Source organism: Branchiostoma floridae, chromosome 9, assembly GCF_000003815.2.
Source record: "Branchiostoma floridae strain S238N-H82 chromosome 9, Bfl_VNyyK, whole genome shotgun sequence".
In the NCBI taxonomy this organism is placed as follows: domain Eukaryota; kingdom Metazoa; phylum Chordata; class Leptocardii; order Amphioxiformes; family Branchiostomatidae; genus Branchiostoma; species Branchiostoma floridae.
In genome coordinates this window covers 20,020,792-20,037,364 of record NC_049987.1, presented here as the reverse complement: position 1 = coordinate 20,037,364, position 16,573 = coordinate 20,020,792, and the positions used below count along the sequence as shown (strand labels likewise).

Below are 16,573 nucleotides of genomic sequence, written 5' to 3'. Positions count from 1 at the left end.
CAGAGATACCCCGGGTACGAGCCTCTCGGTCAGCTACGGCGCATGGTAAGTACGGCAGGAAGCTGGGACACGGCACCAACGATTCCGGTATTGAGGACCTGGAGTTACATGATGGGACCCTGAAACCACGCCCACCTCCCAGAGCTGACAAGGACTGGGCATCTGTGGGCCTGTCATATTCAGGTAGAATATATGGTAACAATTGTGCATGAAAATAGCTACAAATAGAGAAAAAGTTAGATATGCCTGAACAAAGTCTTGTGCGCATATTTTTTAAATATGCCAATTGTTGCCAAGATAAGAAAAAAGAACTGAGATGCAGAACTACAGAACCGTTATACCTAATCCGTGTAGAGTCACATGGTAGTATCCAAGGGATCTAGAAAAATTAGCACTGACTTTACCGACTCACCGACTACCCACAACACAAGATTCAGCAAGAGCCCGGCCCCGTAACCCCACTTACGCTAATACAAAACGACACTATGGAGAATTTGTTCATCTAATATATTCCTTTTTTTTTGTATACGTATATCGCGTACGGTAAATGTAGACTGTAGTCTTTTTACGGAGATGCCAATGATTTCACTCCACCTGTAGTTGCCAGGTCTGTTGAACAGTAAACAATTTTGATTGGTTGTTAAAGATTATTTTGAGAAGACATATTTTTTTTTACCTCCCAGGTCTGGTCCACTCGGCAACCCTGCCTCCTTACGCCACGGTGGAGAGACAGCGGCCTGAAGGGGGAGACACAGAGCGGCAGGAGACACAGGCTGACATCGAGTGGCAACTCACAGTAAGTACTGTAGCAAGAAGTAAGACGTCCATTCTATGAACAGTCCTTTAATACTCAGTCGGACATTGATACCTTAAGCTAAGGCACAACCCGCCGTACGTTTTTAGGGAGCCCAATTTTCTGAAAAAAAAAGGGAGGGAAGGAATGGCAAGGCAGGCAGGGAACTCGTACGAGTACGTCTCAACTCACGTCACTCACATGGTTCCGCAAGATGTAAGTATGTGGTCTGCACGCCATGCCTGGTCGTGAGCCGTGTGCGTGCATCGTTCGTTGCGCAAGTGGTAAGTGAGTTGAACGTGTGATCTTCGTGCGATTGCCACGTTACCGTATGAAGGCCATAGGTGGGTATGAATTGCCCTTACTCGCTGTACGGGGCACGCGCGTCGCCCGTACCGGCCCGTACGGGGGTGGGGTGAGGGGCGGTCAAATACTCAGCCCGATAGCAGAGAAAGTTCCACATGCACTTACATTTCTACGGCATGTTTGCGTGCTCCTAAATCCTTTGGAGTCCTTAAGATTTCGTTCGCAGGCTGTATTTAAAAGATTTCCCACGTTTTGGCATGTAGACACTACGCAGTTGCACGTACGGCTGGTTGTGCTATGAGTTGTGCCCTTAGCTAATTACTTTTGCAATGCAGTGTACCAGTTTTAGGGCACTCTAGTAAAATGAAATATTTTCATAGTGTTTTTCTGCACCAGGTGGAGCCACCTGAGCCACCACCCAAAGAGAACGTCAGACACCTGGTGAAACACGCCACAGCAGCTGCCAACCGGAACAGCACAACAGCTGCCAACCGGAACAGCACAACAGCTGCCAACCGAAACAGCACAGCAGCTGAAGACCACAGTGGTGGCAGCGGTGGCTGTGAAATCGTGTGACCGCCATCTTACAAAATGGCGACGAAGGGCAGCGCTAATAGCTAAACACGTACTGATGTTAACGGTTTTCAACGAATCGGTGCGTTTTTGACGTGAAATGGAATACAATTAGAGTTGCATTTTTATTTAGCATTTTTTCTCGTGTGTTTTCCTTTGTTCAAATTCCTTGTAATATAGTTCATATTTGCAATTTTATGGACGAATTGATGTATGTGAAACCAAAGGTGAATCTTGTGGCTAAGGCAAGTAAAAGGCAAGTGTTCAAGCAAGGCAGTAGAGATTCAACTCGAAGGTAGAAAAGTTAAAAGCACGGAATGAAAAATGTAAATAGATATAAATAACATACATATCCAAACGGCATGATCAGAAGACAGGAGTATGAGCAACTTAAAGATTGAAGCAAACTACTTTCTGCAAAATATTGCGCTACGACGTCTGATCAGATGTCGACAAATGTTTGAGAAAACAGCAAAGAAAAGACAACAGCAAGTTTTGTAAATGTTTGTCTTAGGATGATGCAGCACTGATATGATTACTGCTAGGGGAAATATCTCTGTTACCACTATATCCTTGTTCTTTCGTGAGTTGACAACTAAATCTAGTACACTACAAGATCTGGTGGTATATAATCAAGTGTGTGAATCAGAAATCCTATACATTACATGCATTTTTCATAGCATTTTGAACATCATCAGCATAATCAGCATGCACCCGGGTTCACCTCGTTGAGGTACATCAGATAGATGCGCGTATGTTACGGTGCAATAAGAACATTTTAAAGACAAGAATATTAAATGTGAATGCATGATTCATGCATCATGTGATTGCAATGCTTGAAAGCTAAGGATAGAATATGACCTAATATGAGAGCTTTGCAAAACACAACTTAGCAACCCAATACTTTTTTTGCAAAATTGATATACAGATATCAGTAGCTAGCTCTCCATGACTTCTAATTAAACTAATAAAACGACTGAAACTTGTCTAACAGGATTGTGTGTTAGTTATCATCAGATTGCATCATTAATTAGAACAAAAGAAATAATTTCAAAACGAAGAAGAGTAATGAATGTGACTCGAAATGTCCGGAAGTTAATCTCTGTTTTATCCAGTTGCAGAGATAGAGTTGTATTTCAATATTGCTTAACTGGTTGTCTAGCCTATATTGATACCAAATATGGTTATCAATTGCTACATCGTATTACTCATGTACCTTATCCCTCAACGACCAAGAGATTAGGTGGGTAGGTAGGTAGCAATAAAAAAATCAAATGGTTTCGTTAAAGCAAGGAAAATTGCGAAGATATACGTTATAACACTCCTAAAAACACACACAGAGACAAATCACACACACAGATGCAAACACGCACATAACACACGCATAAGCATACGCACAAACACATGCAGACAACACATATACACACAAACACACGCAAACCAAAGACAAAATTTTATTTTCGTTTTTAAGATCCATTTAACTGCATAATCAACATGCTACAAGAAAACGACAGAAGAAAACGAATACCCTGGGAGTAGAACTTCCATTAGTCTCTTTATTAAAAAGAAACAAAAAGCTCCAAACTAAAAATGCACCACTAATCCCCAATCTTTCTTTTCATAAAGTAACCAGATATGTGGGAATAGGTGATAGTTAAGTTTAATACTTTTGCATGTCAATAACAACACTGCACATGGTAGCGTCGGCTTCGATCTTCTTGCTTGTCAGCGCTTCGGAACCGAAGTAGTCCCGAAGTTTGCCGACGAGCCCGAAGCCGGCTTCGTGCTTGTCGTGCAGCCCCGTGAACTCGGACCGTACCACGTATCGGTAGGGTCCGTGGGGTGTCACCCTCCTGTACAGAGCGGAGTAGACGTACCCCATTGTTGCATCTACTTTTCGGCGGCTCCAGGAATCGTCCAAAAACCTTACGAAAACTAGATATCCAGGATTCGTACTTCCGGTGCCGTCAATCATGGTGATTGCCAGTACAGAAAACATTATTATGCACGCCCATGTTTCCATATATGGGTCGACCTCGTGAGACCTCGACAGACTCTAGTTGCCAGAGATTAAAACCCGGAAGTGACCGCTGCCCTCCCCATGATAGGACGTCATCTGAATGCTACTAACACGTAAATAGAATGTGACGCTACACGAAAAACAACTTCAAACACACAACACATAATATAGTCGTGCGACTGTTATTGTCTATCGTTGTGGACAACGGTTGTCTTTAGACATGCGTTCAGAGTATTACGGGGCACCCGCGGTGCAGGATACCATTGCGGTGCGTGCGTGACCCACAGTGACCACTTGCTCGCAAATCAAAAATGGCGGGAGAATTCCTTATTTTCGTCAGGCGTTCAGGCCGTTTTCTGAATATCCAGGAATCGTCCTCCTGTTCAGGCCGTTTTCTGGATATCCAGGATTCGTCCTGAGCCTGTTCAAGCCGTTTTCTGGATATCCAGGATTCGTCCTGAGCCTGTTCAAGCCGTTTTCTGGATATCCAGGAAGCGTCCTCCTGTTCAAGCCGTTTCCTGGATATCCAGGATGTGGACCAGGCCTTGTGTGACAAAGGGACGCCATCTGGATGCTATTAACACGTTACCGTGAATGTGTCGCTATACGGAAAACAACAGTAACTTTATCCCATCTTGACTGCCATTTGTTAATTCATTACACAAAAAGCATTTTTGGCCTGATACGTAAGTAACATGTAAACATCAAAGTATCATTATCAACATTCGTTTATTATAAGTTCTGTAACACCAGGATCAACAGAATAAACTACACAATCTTCTTGCGGGGAGATACAAAGATGGCGGCTTTCTGACGAAAACAACATGCCCCCGCCCTCCGCATAGTCTCCTCCCTCGAAAACAGGAAGCTCCACCCCCACGTACACATTCTGGATAAACACCGTCGTCTATCCAGGAAACGTCCTGTTTGCGACGATTTCTGGATATCCAGGAATCGTCCTTCTGCTCAGGACGATTCCTGGATATCCAGGAATCGGCATATTACGAAAGTTAGATACTGACGAAAGTTGGATACAACACCCATGTCGGGGGATGCTTCCTTCTCCAACAGACTGACTCCCGTCCAGTCTTGCCAGTTGGCCTCGAAATCCTCAGATGACACATCGTCAGGTACCTAAATGTAGAATAGACAAAGCAGCAATTCTTTAAATTATTATCAATTCTGAACAGATCAATTACACACCATGTTCTTTTATTAGTAAGTCCGCTCGGTCTATTTCACACAGCAAGTTAAAATATAGACGAATTCATACCTCCCTGAAGTATGGATACTTTCTTTATGAATACTGTAAATGCATTTAAGTTCGCGGAGATTCAATTTCGCGGTAGCGGGAAAATAGACTTTTCGCGGTGGTTTTAATTTCGCGGTAGCACCATGCACTGTAGTCTCTTACCGTTATGGAAAAATGTTCGCGGTGGTTTTAAATTCGCGGTGAAGCGGCCGCTGCGAAAACCGCGAACATTAATCCACCGCGAACATTTCTACATTTAGAGTGAGCCCTAGCCTTTAAGTTATCATGCGATCACCAGGTATCGCCGGGTGTCTCAAATTAAAGTTATCATGACCTACAGTAAGGCAGACCCGATCCCCATGGACTATACTGATGTGATTTTAGGTGGTAGGCATTGCTCTGTGTGTAATACTACAGTACCTGAAAATACTACACGGGAATCCACAGGCGGTTTCTTTTGGACCTTGATATACCACAATTCCCCCAACCATCAACACAATGTTAAGTTATGGTGCAAAAATCAATGATATTAAGTGCAAAGGTGCAAATACAAAGAAAATTAATACGCCAGTGGTAAACCTCCCTCTTTTCTAGTGGTAGAAAATTTGAAAGCCAAAAACTTACCGTGAAGTTTGAGACAATGAAGCGAGCGGTACTGGGGCGTTCGTACGGGTATGGTGACTTCCCAGTAGTCACGGCCACTTCTACAAAACCACCTGTAAATAAATTGTATAATCATTATAGTTTTGCTTCTAAAATATAAAGGGTATTAAAAAAAGGAGTTCCAGAGAGAGAATTTTTCTGATTTATATTTCCGTTTGTTACGGTTCGTCTGTGATTCTTTAGTGCACTTTTTAACTGTTCAGCCAGAGGGCGCTTCCGTAAAGTGGATGAATTCTACAATTCTTTATCGCCATGTTGGAAAAGTCTTGTACTTACCCATCAAACCCTTTGCATCCTCTTTGATTTTGCGGGCTTCCATCATGACACGTCTCATGTCTTCTGTCCTGCCTCTTCCAGATATGAATCCGTCGGTTTTGAAGATCCCGAAGTTCACATAGACGAACTTAGCTGTAGAAAACAAAACAAAACAAAACACAATGGAAATATATATATATATATATTGGATGTTTATTTTTGTAAAAAGCTTTCTAAAGCTCTCGAGTTTGTTACCTGGTACTCCATACTATGTTGCATTAGGTTTAACTAAGGTGAAAGTTCAGACGTTGACAAAAAAAACTATTATGTGCATAACATTACATAATCTACAGTTTGGCGACCTCATACCTCCATGAAATATTCAGAGCTTTTGTAAATTTTATGCAAATGATTTACACATTTACATGATTTATGCATGGTGATGTTGATCATTTACAATTATTGAATGTATTATGCAAATCGGTCTAACTACATGTCTCTTCGTGAAATAGACGAAAAATGATAGTTTTCTTTGGAATTGCAGAGAAGAGAAGTCGTCTAAACGCTTCCTGTCCACGATAGATTGTGTACACATTGTATAATAAACGCAGTGGGAAATGAAATACATTTTATCAGTCAATGTTCTCACTACGTGACCGGACGAATCAGATTATTTTAAACTGTTGCCTCAATTTCGCTGAGCTTTTGCCATTTAGAAGATCACCAAAAGTTTACGTTTTTATCACATTCACAAAACCCACTTATTTGGAAGACCAATTTATTTTAATTTATTCATTAACCACTACCTTCAAAGAAGAAGTCAAACGCCACAATAGTAAACGCAGTACCTTATATTTAATTGGAAACTAGTGTGAATTTGAGACATGTATATAGTTTAATTACTTTGAGACTGTACGTGCAATGAGCCCTCGGGCACGAAATTGCAAATCTCTATAATAATCAAAACCTTGGTGCTTACGGTTCGGGTCCAGATTCTTGTGCAGGTGTGTCGCCAGGAAGTCTGGGTGATGGTTGACAACGTGGTTCCCGACATAGAACCAGTACTCCACTAGTTTGGGCAGGTCGCCGCTGGGTGGAGGGACGAAGAAGTTCCACACGAAAGCGCCGGCCATTTTCTAAGCTTCTACAGACACAAGTCAGCAATCTTGTTTCTGCTTGGTTCAGCGCTTAGTCCTCTGTTGACAACAAAACAACAACACGAAACGGTCATAGGCCAAGGTGTGCATATCATCTAGATTTTACATAATATGTTGGAAAACTGACTTTTATTGATCCTCTTCGTTGTAACTTTTGTGTCATTCATGATTGTTGAAGATTTATTTTTTATCCTGCTCACCGTGATCATCTTTGTACGGACAAACGTACGGAAGAACTAGGGCAACGTATGTGGCAAAGCAATGATTGAAAATGTGTCTTATATCAGCAAAAAGACGACAATTTATTTGTTGCTATTACATTTTTTCGAGACAATATCAATGACGAAATTACAATGACATTAGTCGTTAAGATTGACAGACTTGAAGCTTGACCAGTTGATGTACGATACTTGCGAATGGGTTATCATTGTGAAAGGTGAAAATAACGTTTTGTGGCTATATGTAATTTACAGTGAAATAGATAAACAATAAATGGTGATACATACAACAGAAAAACGTGTTTCGTTTGTGGTTGGTTTTGTAATGGCATCAAATAAAAATTTGTGAACAAAGCTACAATGGACCTATATCCAACCGAAAGTAAGTGTCCATGCGTTTTGTGTTTGGTTTGTGAGTAGTCGCATCTTGGCGCAATGAACGTTGGTGGGATACTGAATAGTAACGTCACTTAACAACGAAGTCAAAGTTTGCTCCCTTGACAGCCCCGCCTACCTTTATTCAACAAAAGGAAACCATCATGTATATCTGAATCGTCGTCACAGCCCGTACAATTGAGAATTACAATCCAGTTCAGTTATAATCATCATGCAATATGTGGGTATTGCTGATTTGATAGAATGATTTGATAGTTTACTTAAGATGCCATTGTTGATGTCTTGGTGGCGCTAAGCTCCACGCTAAATTACAATGGAAAGCAGTTACCTAAACCCTGTAGTCACTACCGTATTCGAAATACCTACCAAATGACATAAACTCTCATAAAAAGGGTGAAAAAAACAACAGCTTACGACCCTCGATAGCAAATGTTGGCACAAATGACATGCATAATGGCACAGCATTAGCGCACCAGATTTGTTCGTGTATTAAGACAAATTGGCCGAAAGTCTTTTTTGGGCATTGCTTTATCATGAAGGAAACTGAATTAAAATGCATTTCCCAAGGACACAGCTTTGGGTGCATGGCGATTGTGAAAACCATAAACTTTTAGTTCTGAGCCCAAGGTTTGCATGTTACGTCACACAGATCTAGCACTTTACATGGTAAGGGTGATAAAATTCAGTGCCAGTGTTAGAGACACAAACACACGGACTGTCGCCATATATGCTCTATATCTCGCCATTTTTGTTTACGTAGAGTCTAGACAGCTCCAAACTTTTGGGGTAAAAATGACTCTACAACTTAGAGTTTATATCATTATCTAATGGAGCAGAATATATACATGCCTTAACCAGCATGTTTTAAGTAGAGAAGGAAACAGAGGAGGTCTAACTCACCTTGATTATATGCACTGCTGCGTGCTTATTTCGCCAGGAGTAACCTAAATGTTGACCGCATGAACTTTGGTAAGAACAAACCACGGTAAACAGTAGACATTGAAGAAGCGCTGCACTATTATTTTACGATATATGTACTCATAAAATCAATACTATTTCAACGATAGTGATATTTTAGTGAGTTGAATACAAATTTGTACTTTGTTAAATGTAATTGCAATTGACACATTCGTCTATTCGTACAAGCACCCCCACCACTGTTGCGTGGTTTGTTCCGACGGGTAAGAGTTCAGAGTTCAGGACGAAAGGACAAGGACAGTGGTTAGTGGCCTGTACCATTATTGTAAATGTGTGGGGGGATTTCACAAAGGCGTAACGCTATCGCTTACCCACAGCAAGTTAATTTTATGGATGACATCCCAGGACCGAGTAATGCTATGGTCAAATTAACAAACAGGGGTCCAGCCTGACAGCTTTCAGGAACGAAACGTGTAACATAAAAGACAACAAAACACACATATCGTAACAAAAATAGTCATGAGCATTATCAATGTATTTTCCTCGATAAACAGTTTTGTTTTTCCATTCCGCAAACATCCCGGCCGGGCCCCGGTTTGGCAATATCCCACTGGAATGCAACACGGTGGCGGCTTCGCTGTGAATTGACAATGTGTTATCCTTAACTTCATAATGGGGATATCATGCAAAATGTACGAGTATGGCAACAAAAAAGATGAAGCGTAAACTTTTTTTCCCTTTTTACGATAGATTGAATTCGTTAAGCGCTCTTTTGAATCGCTCGGTTGCAGTGACGCCGCAAACGCGGTGCAGCTTAAATTTAGTGAGACACTACGTATACGTAAAAGAATCAGCAAGCCGACGATCCAACTTCGTCACTCACCAATCAACTCTGAGAGTGAGCCCCGCCCTTACATCTACTTGGGGCTTATACCTACCGACATCATTGCATTTACGCATTCCGGCCTTAAAACGCCCGTGCTTAAATGCGTCAACGCCCTGTCCATCAGAATGTAAGTGTTGCGTGTTAACTATTTACCTTGGACATCCTGAAATGGCGTTAAGGGTTTACCTGCGACAATTCATCACGTAGAGTCAGAAATGGCAAACAATGTTATCAAAAGGTTAGTTTGCACTGTTTACTGACCCGCTCCGACCTGTTCACCGGTCACAAATAATCCAGCGTTCTTATCTCAAAAGTCTTTAGAAGTGCAAAACTCAGAGAAAAAAACTAAAAAAAAAAACTTTACAAGTACAAGATCCATAATATATGTAGTCTGAAGTTGCTTCCTCTATTGCGTTCAAGATACATATTTTTAAATACAGACAAAAATAGAAAGAAAAATGTCTGTCATATATATCATGTTGGTGATGGTGACGTTAATGCACTGTCGAGTCTTGCTTAATGCAGTTAAGGCAGTCGTATATTATTTTCCTTGAGTAAACATAAATACATTCTTGTACGTATTATATCAGTAAGTGAATGATTCAATTTAGGGTTATCGCCTAACAGATGTTGATGGTACAATATACATCGTAATCTGTGACCTATCACACACCATACAGAACCTGGCTACAGTAAAGTAGTACATGCAAACTGTGAGTCGACGAAACATATTGTTAACTTGAACTTTTAATTGATTTCGTGTGGCACCTTCTACCTTGTGTGTGTGTATATCTGCGTGTGTGTGTGTGTGTGTGTGTATTTCAAAGTGTAGGCTACGTTAATTTGATTAAATGGATGACATCCTCTGGGCATCCAAAATTGATGCAAGAGTGCGAATAATTAAAAAAAAACATGTTTGGCCAAGAAACAAACGGTGACCGTAAGTGGTCAGGAAGTTTGAACAAGTGACAAAATACAAAAAAGTATGGTATACTAACCAAAAGTTTCTTTTTTTTATCTTTCACATCTTCTTCGCTCTTAAAAATGACTTTGGCATTCTATGACATTATCGTATATGTTTTCCGATGCTTTGTACGATTTATAGTATGGTTAAAAACTTCACTCACTGAGTCAACGGACGAAAGTCCTAATATTTTAGACTTTGTATATGTAAGTTAAGTGTGTACATAAGAATGTCAATATGCGCTTTGAGATCAAAACGTATTGTTGATTGTACGCAAGACGTCACTGCCTACGTTTACACAATTGTCTGCCATAAACCAATACTTCAGGTATTGAATGGGTAAACATATGGACACGCTACTAGCCCACGCATTGACGCTCAAGGCCAAAGGTTTTTGTAGAGCTTGGTTTAGACAAAGAGTTCACTTGAATAATGGGCGTCAAATAGATCGTTTATTTTAACAAGACTTAAAGGTAAATCTATTTAGAAATGCGTATTGTACAAGAACAAGAATATGAGTACACTGAACAAAGGACTTTTGCAATGTTTGCTAAATCTTTTACAAAGCACCATCCACCATGGAAGCTCAACTGTATTGGTAGTAATCATAGTGCAATGCTAAACTTTATTCCGACAAAGCCAAAGCTAAGGGTAAGTGTATACCTTTGTGTTTGTTTAAATTTTAACAAGATGAATGTCCTATAAAAACACTATCCAGTTAACAGAGTATGTAATACCACGGTGTTAATACAAGAAAAGTCTACAAAAATTTGGATTTATGTCGAAAGTTTATGCTCCTTATTATTACCAGCGGTCGAAAAATTAAAGACTTGGACCAATGTGATTACCTTTAAAAAGTACTAGTGATCACTGCTTGATATGCACATACGTGACTAATGAATCTATTCAGCGTTGGATCAGTTGGTTTTTGGTGTTTGGTAACAAAAAACACGACATTTTCCCTGACCTTAATTTTAATCTTATCGTGCGTCATCTTAAGAAGTACAGTCTCCCTTGACTACAGGACAGGTGTGACGTTTTCAGTATCGTAAATACCACAAGCAGGGACAACAACCGCGCCCCTTTGGTCAACAAAACGCCAGCCATAAACATCTTTATCGGTGTACTGAAAATGCGACAAGGAACGAAAGGGAATGAAAAGGAACGAAATCGGGGGTCATTTTGCATACGGCGCTCGTATCTTGGAAGAACAGACGCCATAAAAGTACAGTACCAACGTTGCAATTTTGCCTCATTGTGGGTTAATTCTGAAAACGTATACTAAACGATATTTATCTACCCCCTCACTAGTAACTGAATCTTAGTCCTTACGTACAGTTTGCTTCATACTTCGTTATTTATCGTTCATTTTCGTTCCCTTAATAGTTCTATTTAGTTCCTTCACGTTCATTTTCGCACTTTCGGTACTTTCCTTTTCGTTCATTTCGCACTTTCGGTGCATGTCCTTTATTTCTTGTTCTTTTTAATTCCTTTACGCACTTTCAGTAGACCCGACAGAGCGTGGTCAGTTCTTCTGTTGAATCCACTGAACAGTTAGTGTCCGTAGTTTTGTCCCCACCATGTGGCTGTCTAAAGCACACTTGTTGCTGTTGTCTCTACTACTAAGCGTGACAGCAGTGAACTGTTTTATACCGTTGGTTGGATTTAGCCTAAACCCTACGGATGAAGACGGTGATGACAACTGGTCTCATGGCGCTATAACCCGCCGGGCTGTGCTAGACGCCGCGGCGGACTTCCTCCGTGACCTGCCCGACTGTAACCTCGGGTCGCTCGCCACCGTCAGACCCAGCGAAATCTTTCAAGAGATTTCAAGAATCTTCATGTCGTGTTTTGGAAGGGTGGTTTCTGCAGCGAGGTTTTACCAGGCCGCTATACAGGTAGGTACGCAAATTTTCAGTTCCTACAGTTCAGCGCTACAAATGTGTGAACTAGAACCTCTGCATGTAAGGCGTAAAGCTCTCTGCCTGAAGTATGCCAGATCTATTGTTCAGTCTGAGGTTTCCAACTGGCTACCACCACGCCGCTCTGAGGTACATGGCAGGGACCTCAGAAATGCTGACACTTCAGCCAGTTTAAGTGCCGTACATCGAGTTTTAGGAATACCACGCTGCCATATTGTATCGATCTGTTAAACTCACATTAGACTTTGAAGTGTCACATTTTAATCATTCCGAATGAGATCGATTTTATTATTGACATAGATATATATACTTGAGGGTGTGTAGATCACACTTTTAAATTGTAAAGTTTAGTGAATATTGTGATAAGTATATTTAGACTAATGGACTTAGGCAGAACATTCCATTGTTATACTCCTAAGCGACAGCCTCTCCTGTACACTGCATGAGGCAATTTAGTCCTCGGACTATAATCTTGTACATGGCATTGTGTGTTTAAATGAATAAACCAGTTCTCTCTCATGTAGTACTAGCATACACTACGAACTCTGACAGAAATGCTTTTCAGTACATGTCGTGTTTTGGAAGAGTAGTCTCTGCAGCGAGGTTTTACCAGGCTGCTATACATGTAGGTACACAAATGTAGTACGAGAATACTATGAACTCTGATAGAAATACCATTCGGCGACAGGTATGAGGCCTAATGGTAAGGGCTGGAACTTGGGGGTACTGAGTTTGAATTTCTAACAGGTCCAGATGCACCTCACAATAGGTTTTGAACCCATGCCCAACATACACACACACATAAGTAAATAAGTACCCAGCTTCGGCTAGGTCCATTAACGTTCCTCGGATAGGATGTTAGTGGAGGTCCCGTGTTCAAGGGAGAACAACACCTCTAAAGAACCCCCCACAACTTTAATGATCAATTGTAGATATTAGGTATTTTTCCCGGTTTGTCCTGATATGCTGCTTGTACTGTTGCGTGCAAAACTTGTAGTTATACTGTATGTTTCACATTGAGGTGGCTAACCTGGTAACGTTATATAATTCAAACAAACAAGCAACTCTGCTGCGCTTCAATAGACAATGTCATAGACGTCGGAAACCCCTACATGTACCCTTGATAACAGTACAGCCTACTTAATTGTGTACGTCAATTCTAATCTAGCTTTCAAAACGTTATTTGTCACATTAGAAAAGCTGTCAACGGGTGTCGCCATTATGATCATTTTACTAACACGAAGTCACTTTACAAACATTCTAGACTAATCTACCTTTAGGATTAAACTAACGCTCTGTAAGAGAAAGAGAGAATTAAAACCATGCAGTTTCAAAAACCAGCCTTTGTCTCTGGGATAGGCAAACAATGCTTCGAACGAAATCTGACCCTTATTTGACCCCGCTAAGGTATTGCTTGTTTTGTACATACCGTCAACGCGTCACCAAGGCCCTAGCAGACAAGCTTATCGATAATTATTCTGACAGGTAGTACAATAAGCCTAATAGTATTTGTAGCATATTAGATTTGAAAAAAATTCTGGTATGATTACAATAAACTGAATATAGTTATAGAGCGTCATAACTGCACACTAAGTGGTACTGTTAGAGTATAAAAACCGATTAGATCTGCGTGTGTCCGTTTAATTGTTTACATGCTTTCTGTCGTACTTTAAGTACCATTTGTTTACACGTATCAGCTATTTGCTTAGTACGTGCGATATGGGGCCGCTTGTAAATGAGGAGATGTCGAAAAGTACCAAAAACAGCTTGCAGGTATTTATATAATTACCGAAAACAACTATTACTAATTACACAAAACAACTTGTAAACTACCGAAAACAACTTGTGAATGACCGAAACAACTTGTAAACGACCGAGAACAACTGGACACAATCATTGAAAATAATACGAGACGTTTTTGGTTGCTAGAAAACTTTGTAGTGCACCTTGGCTGAAAATAGGTAGCAAGATCTGCCTATTCTACAAGCAGAGGAATTCGGTATATATTGACACTAATGTCTACAGCCATGAAACCATAATTACAATTGAGTTATTTTCCGCAATTGACGGAATATACATTCTTGTTAGATTCAAAATACACATGTAGTGTTTAGCACTCCTACAGGTAATATGCTCGTTATGTAAAATTTTAATCTAGCACGACCGTTTTTCTTGAAAAAAATACTATCATTAAAGCTGAAAGAAAGACGATGTTGAGTATTTGCGTCAAGCAGCAGCTCTGCTAAGGGTGCCTCCCGGTCTTGAAGCAAATCCGTTAGTTGTGACTAAACCTGTTATTCCTGTGCCTTTTAAAATTATTACCCTAGTGTCCTTGTCCAATATTGAGTCTTCGTCTACTGCTAGATAAATGTTAATACCATTTTATTCGCCATGTTTTGAAGAATGTGGCCAGTGAGGAATGAAATGCAAACCTCCTTGACCAATCATTCATCGTCTCTATCAAATGTTTTGTCCACAGATTAATTAGACAGCATGTTTGATGTATTGATTGACAGATTGAGACAGCCAATGGTGGCGTGGATCTGAGTGACGTCACAGGACACCTCCCGTCTGCCCACTTTGACGCAGAGAAGTTCGTGGACGCCAATGCGAGGCTACTGGACCTGCGCACTGGCGTCCTGACCGCCATTGAGGAGGGCGAATACGAGGCTGCGCGGGAACTCACGGGACAGCTTTTCCACACATTACAGGTATGTTGTGTTCCTATATATTGACAAAGGTAGCCCCAAGCGTTTTTAGGCCACAAGGACAGTGACGTGTTATCCACTGTGTTTAGGACAGTATATTTAAAGGCAAAGACCCCCACCCCAATAATTCAACTGCCTTTTACGTTTACATGCTTAATCGAAATCCTTTGGCTACACATTTTCACACATGGGTGGCTCAGTTAGAAAAATCCGGTAAAGTGCATTGCATTTCCTAAGATCGGTAGTGTGACATGATTCGAACTCAGGATCCCTGGTTTCTGGGCCAAATGATTATCAGTTTATAAATATACTAGGTATCATCATTCAGAATTACATAAGGGAGCCTAAGTGAAAGAAAAAAAAACTTTGTGTTTCCCTTCACCCAACCAACGATAGTAGAGAAGGATATGCGGGTCCCCCTTTTTCTTCAACATCAATATTTGTTATTGCCTTTATTAATAAGGTTATATTTTGGATAGCGTTTTGGCGCGTGAGTGTTAATTTGTGTGTAGAAGACCAGCATAGTTCTAGAAGGCCTAAATGGATTGTATTGATATTTGATATGTGAGTAGGTCTTGATGAGACCTGGAAACGATTAGATTTGGGGAAAACTAGGGGTTTGTTACGGTACTGCAGCGGAACTTATGGTTTTGATAACTTTTTGTTCCATGACCCTATTCTAAAGACCAAATTATTTTTGTCTATTTCAAAGGATTTCTACTCGCATTCCAACTGGGTGGAAATGGGAAATACCGGTCCGAACCTGAACCTTGCCGTCCCTGGGGCAGACATCGGGCCAGTAGCAGGACCACAGATGGAAACCTGTGTCGACTGTTCCAAGTCTTTTCTCTGGTACGTTTTCCTTCTATACTCCGGTCAGGTTTTCGCTTATGCTAAATGGAGCCCGCCTATTGGCTACCCGGTTATGATTCAATTATTGACCTAGCACACCTTGCAGGTGTCCGCACTAACGTCGTCTAAGTCATCTTACCATATATGGTGAAACGCTGAATGTAGCGGGCGTTGATAGTAGTTATTAATAGAACCCCGCCAAATCATCAAATAAATCATTTTGAATTAAATTTTGGCCAAAAAACGATAACGGGATCCTTTAGTAAATATACAATACACTATCATACCAAATTTGGGTCCTTTGTCCACGGGAGGCAAAAATCTACAGTTTATTAGGTCAGAAAATGACCCTTAAAACGTGTGTTGACTGTTCTAAATACTCCGACTTGTTATTTAACTCTATATGAAATTGTTTTCCAATCAAAATGTACAGATGTCATTGTGTCATTGTCAAAATTATTCTTTCAGAGAAACCTAACTTTTTTGAATTTTAGTGAATCTATTAGGTGTATAGATGGATAATTAGGAACTATTTATTGTGGCAAATAACCTTGAACATTAATTGAACTTTGCTTTTATATATGTCCACCTAGGTACACGTGCGAGGGAAACATCATAGACTCCGTGAACGAACAGGGTCTACTGACCAGCGGTTACTATGGAGGTCAGACGGACATGGACGGAAATGAT

At 40.7% G+C, this 16,573-nt stretch overlaps 2 protein-coding genes and 1 long non-coding RNA gene across 3 annotated transcripts in view; 2 read left to right on the top strand and 1 right to left on the bottom strand.

Moving 5' to 3' along the window:
• The first annotated feature begins 8 nt into the window (after nucleotides 1-8).
• LOC118423490 lies at nucleotides 9-2,314 on the top strand. Its single transcript, XR_004832057.1, has 3 exons — nucleotides 9-183; nucleotides 684-796; nucleotides 1,496-2,314. It is a non-coding gene; the product is annotated as an uncharacterized LOC118423490 (long non-coding RNA).
• A 798-nt stretch (nucleotides 2,315-3,112) lies between these two features.
• Nucleotides 3,113-8,688, bottom strand: LOC118423474. Its single transcript, XM_035831647.1, has 6 exons — nucleotides 8,534-8,688; nucleotides 6,842-7,058; nucleotides 5,884-6,015; nucleotides 5,569-5,660; nucleotides 4,733-4,826; nucleotides 3,113-3,550 (listed from the first exon to the last, which is right to left on the bottom strand). Exons 2-6 carry the CDS (start codon nucleotides 6,993-6,995, stop codon nucleotides 3,333-3,335), a joined length of 690 nt encoding a protein of 229 aa, XP_035687540.1. The 5' UTR covers nucleotides 6,996-7,058; nucleotides 8,534-8,688; the 3' UTR covers nucleotides 3,113-3,332.
• A 3,247-nt stretch (nucleotides 8,689-11,935) lies between these two features.
• LOC118423448 (von Willebrand factor A domain-containing protein 7-like) overlaps nucleotides 11,936-16,573 on the top strand; it is a gene marked incomplete in the record, with an annotated part of 15,864 nt that continues 11,226 nt past the window's right edge. The window contains 4 exon segments of the mRNA XM_035831606.1: nucleotides 11,936-12,299; nucleotides 14,840-15,034; nucleotides 15,744-15,883; nucleotides 16,477-16,573. Coding sequence (XP_035687499.1) covers nucleotides 11,982-12,299; nucleotides 14,840-15,034; nucleotides 15,744-15,883; nucleotides 16,477-16,573 — 750 coding nt within the window.

What these genes read in the sequence shown, in the direction of transcription:
- LOC118423474 (XM_035831647.1), bottom strand. Translation starts at nt 6,995, where the DNA reads ATGGCCGGCGCTTTCGTGTGGAACTTCTTCGTCCCTCCACCCAGCGGC. An exon ending in TCATTGTCTCAAACTTCACG is followed by an intron (nt 4,827 to 5,568) that starts GTAAGTTTTTGG and finishes TTCTACATTTAG; the next exon opens with GTACCTGACGATGTGTCATC. An exon ending in GGAAGCATCCCCCGACATGG is followed by an intron (nt 3,551 to 4,732) that starts GTGTTGTATCCA and finishes ATGCAACAATGG; the next exon opens with GGTACGTCTACTCCGCTCTG.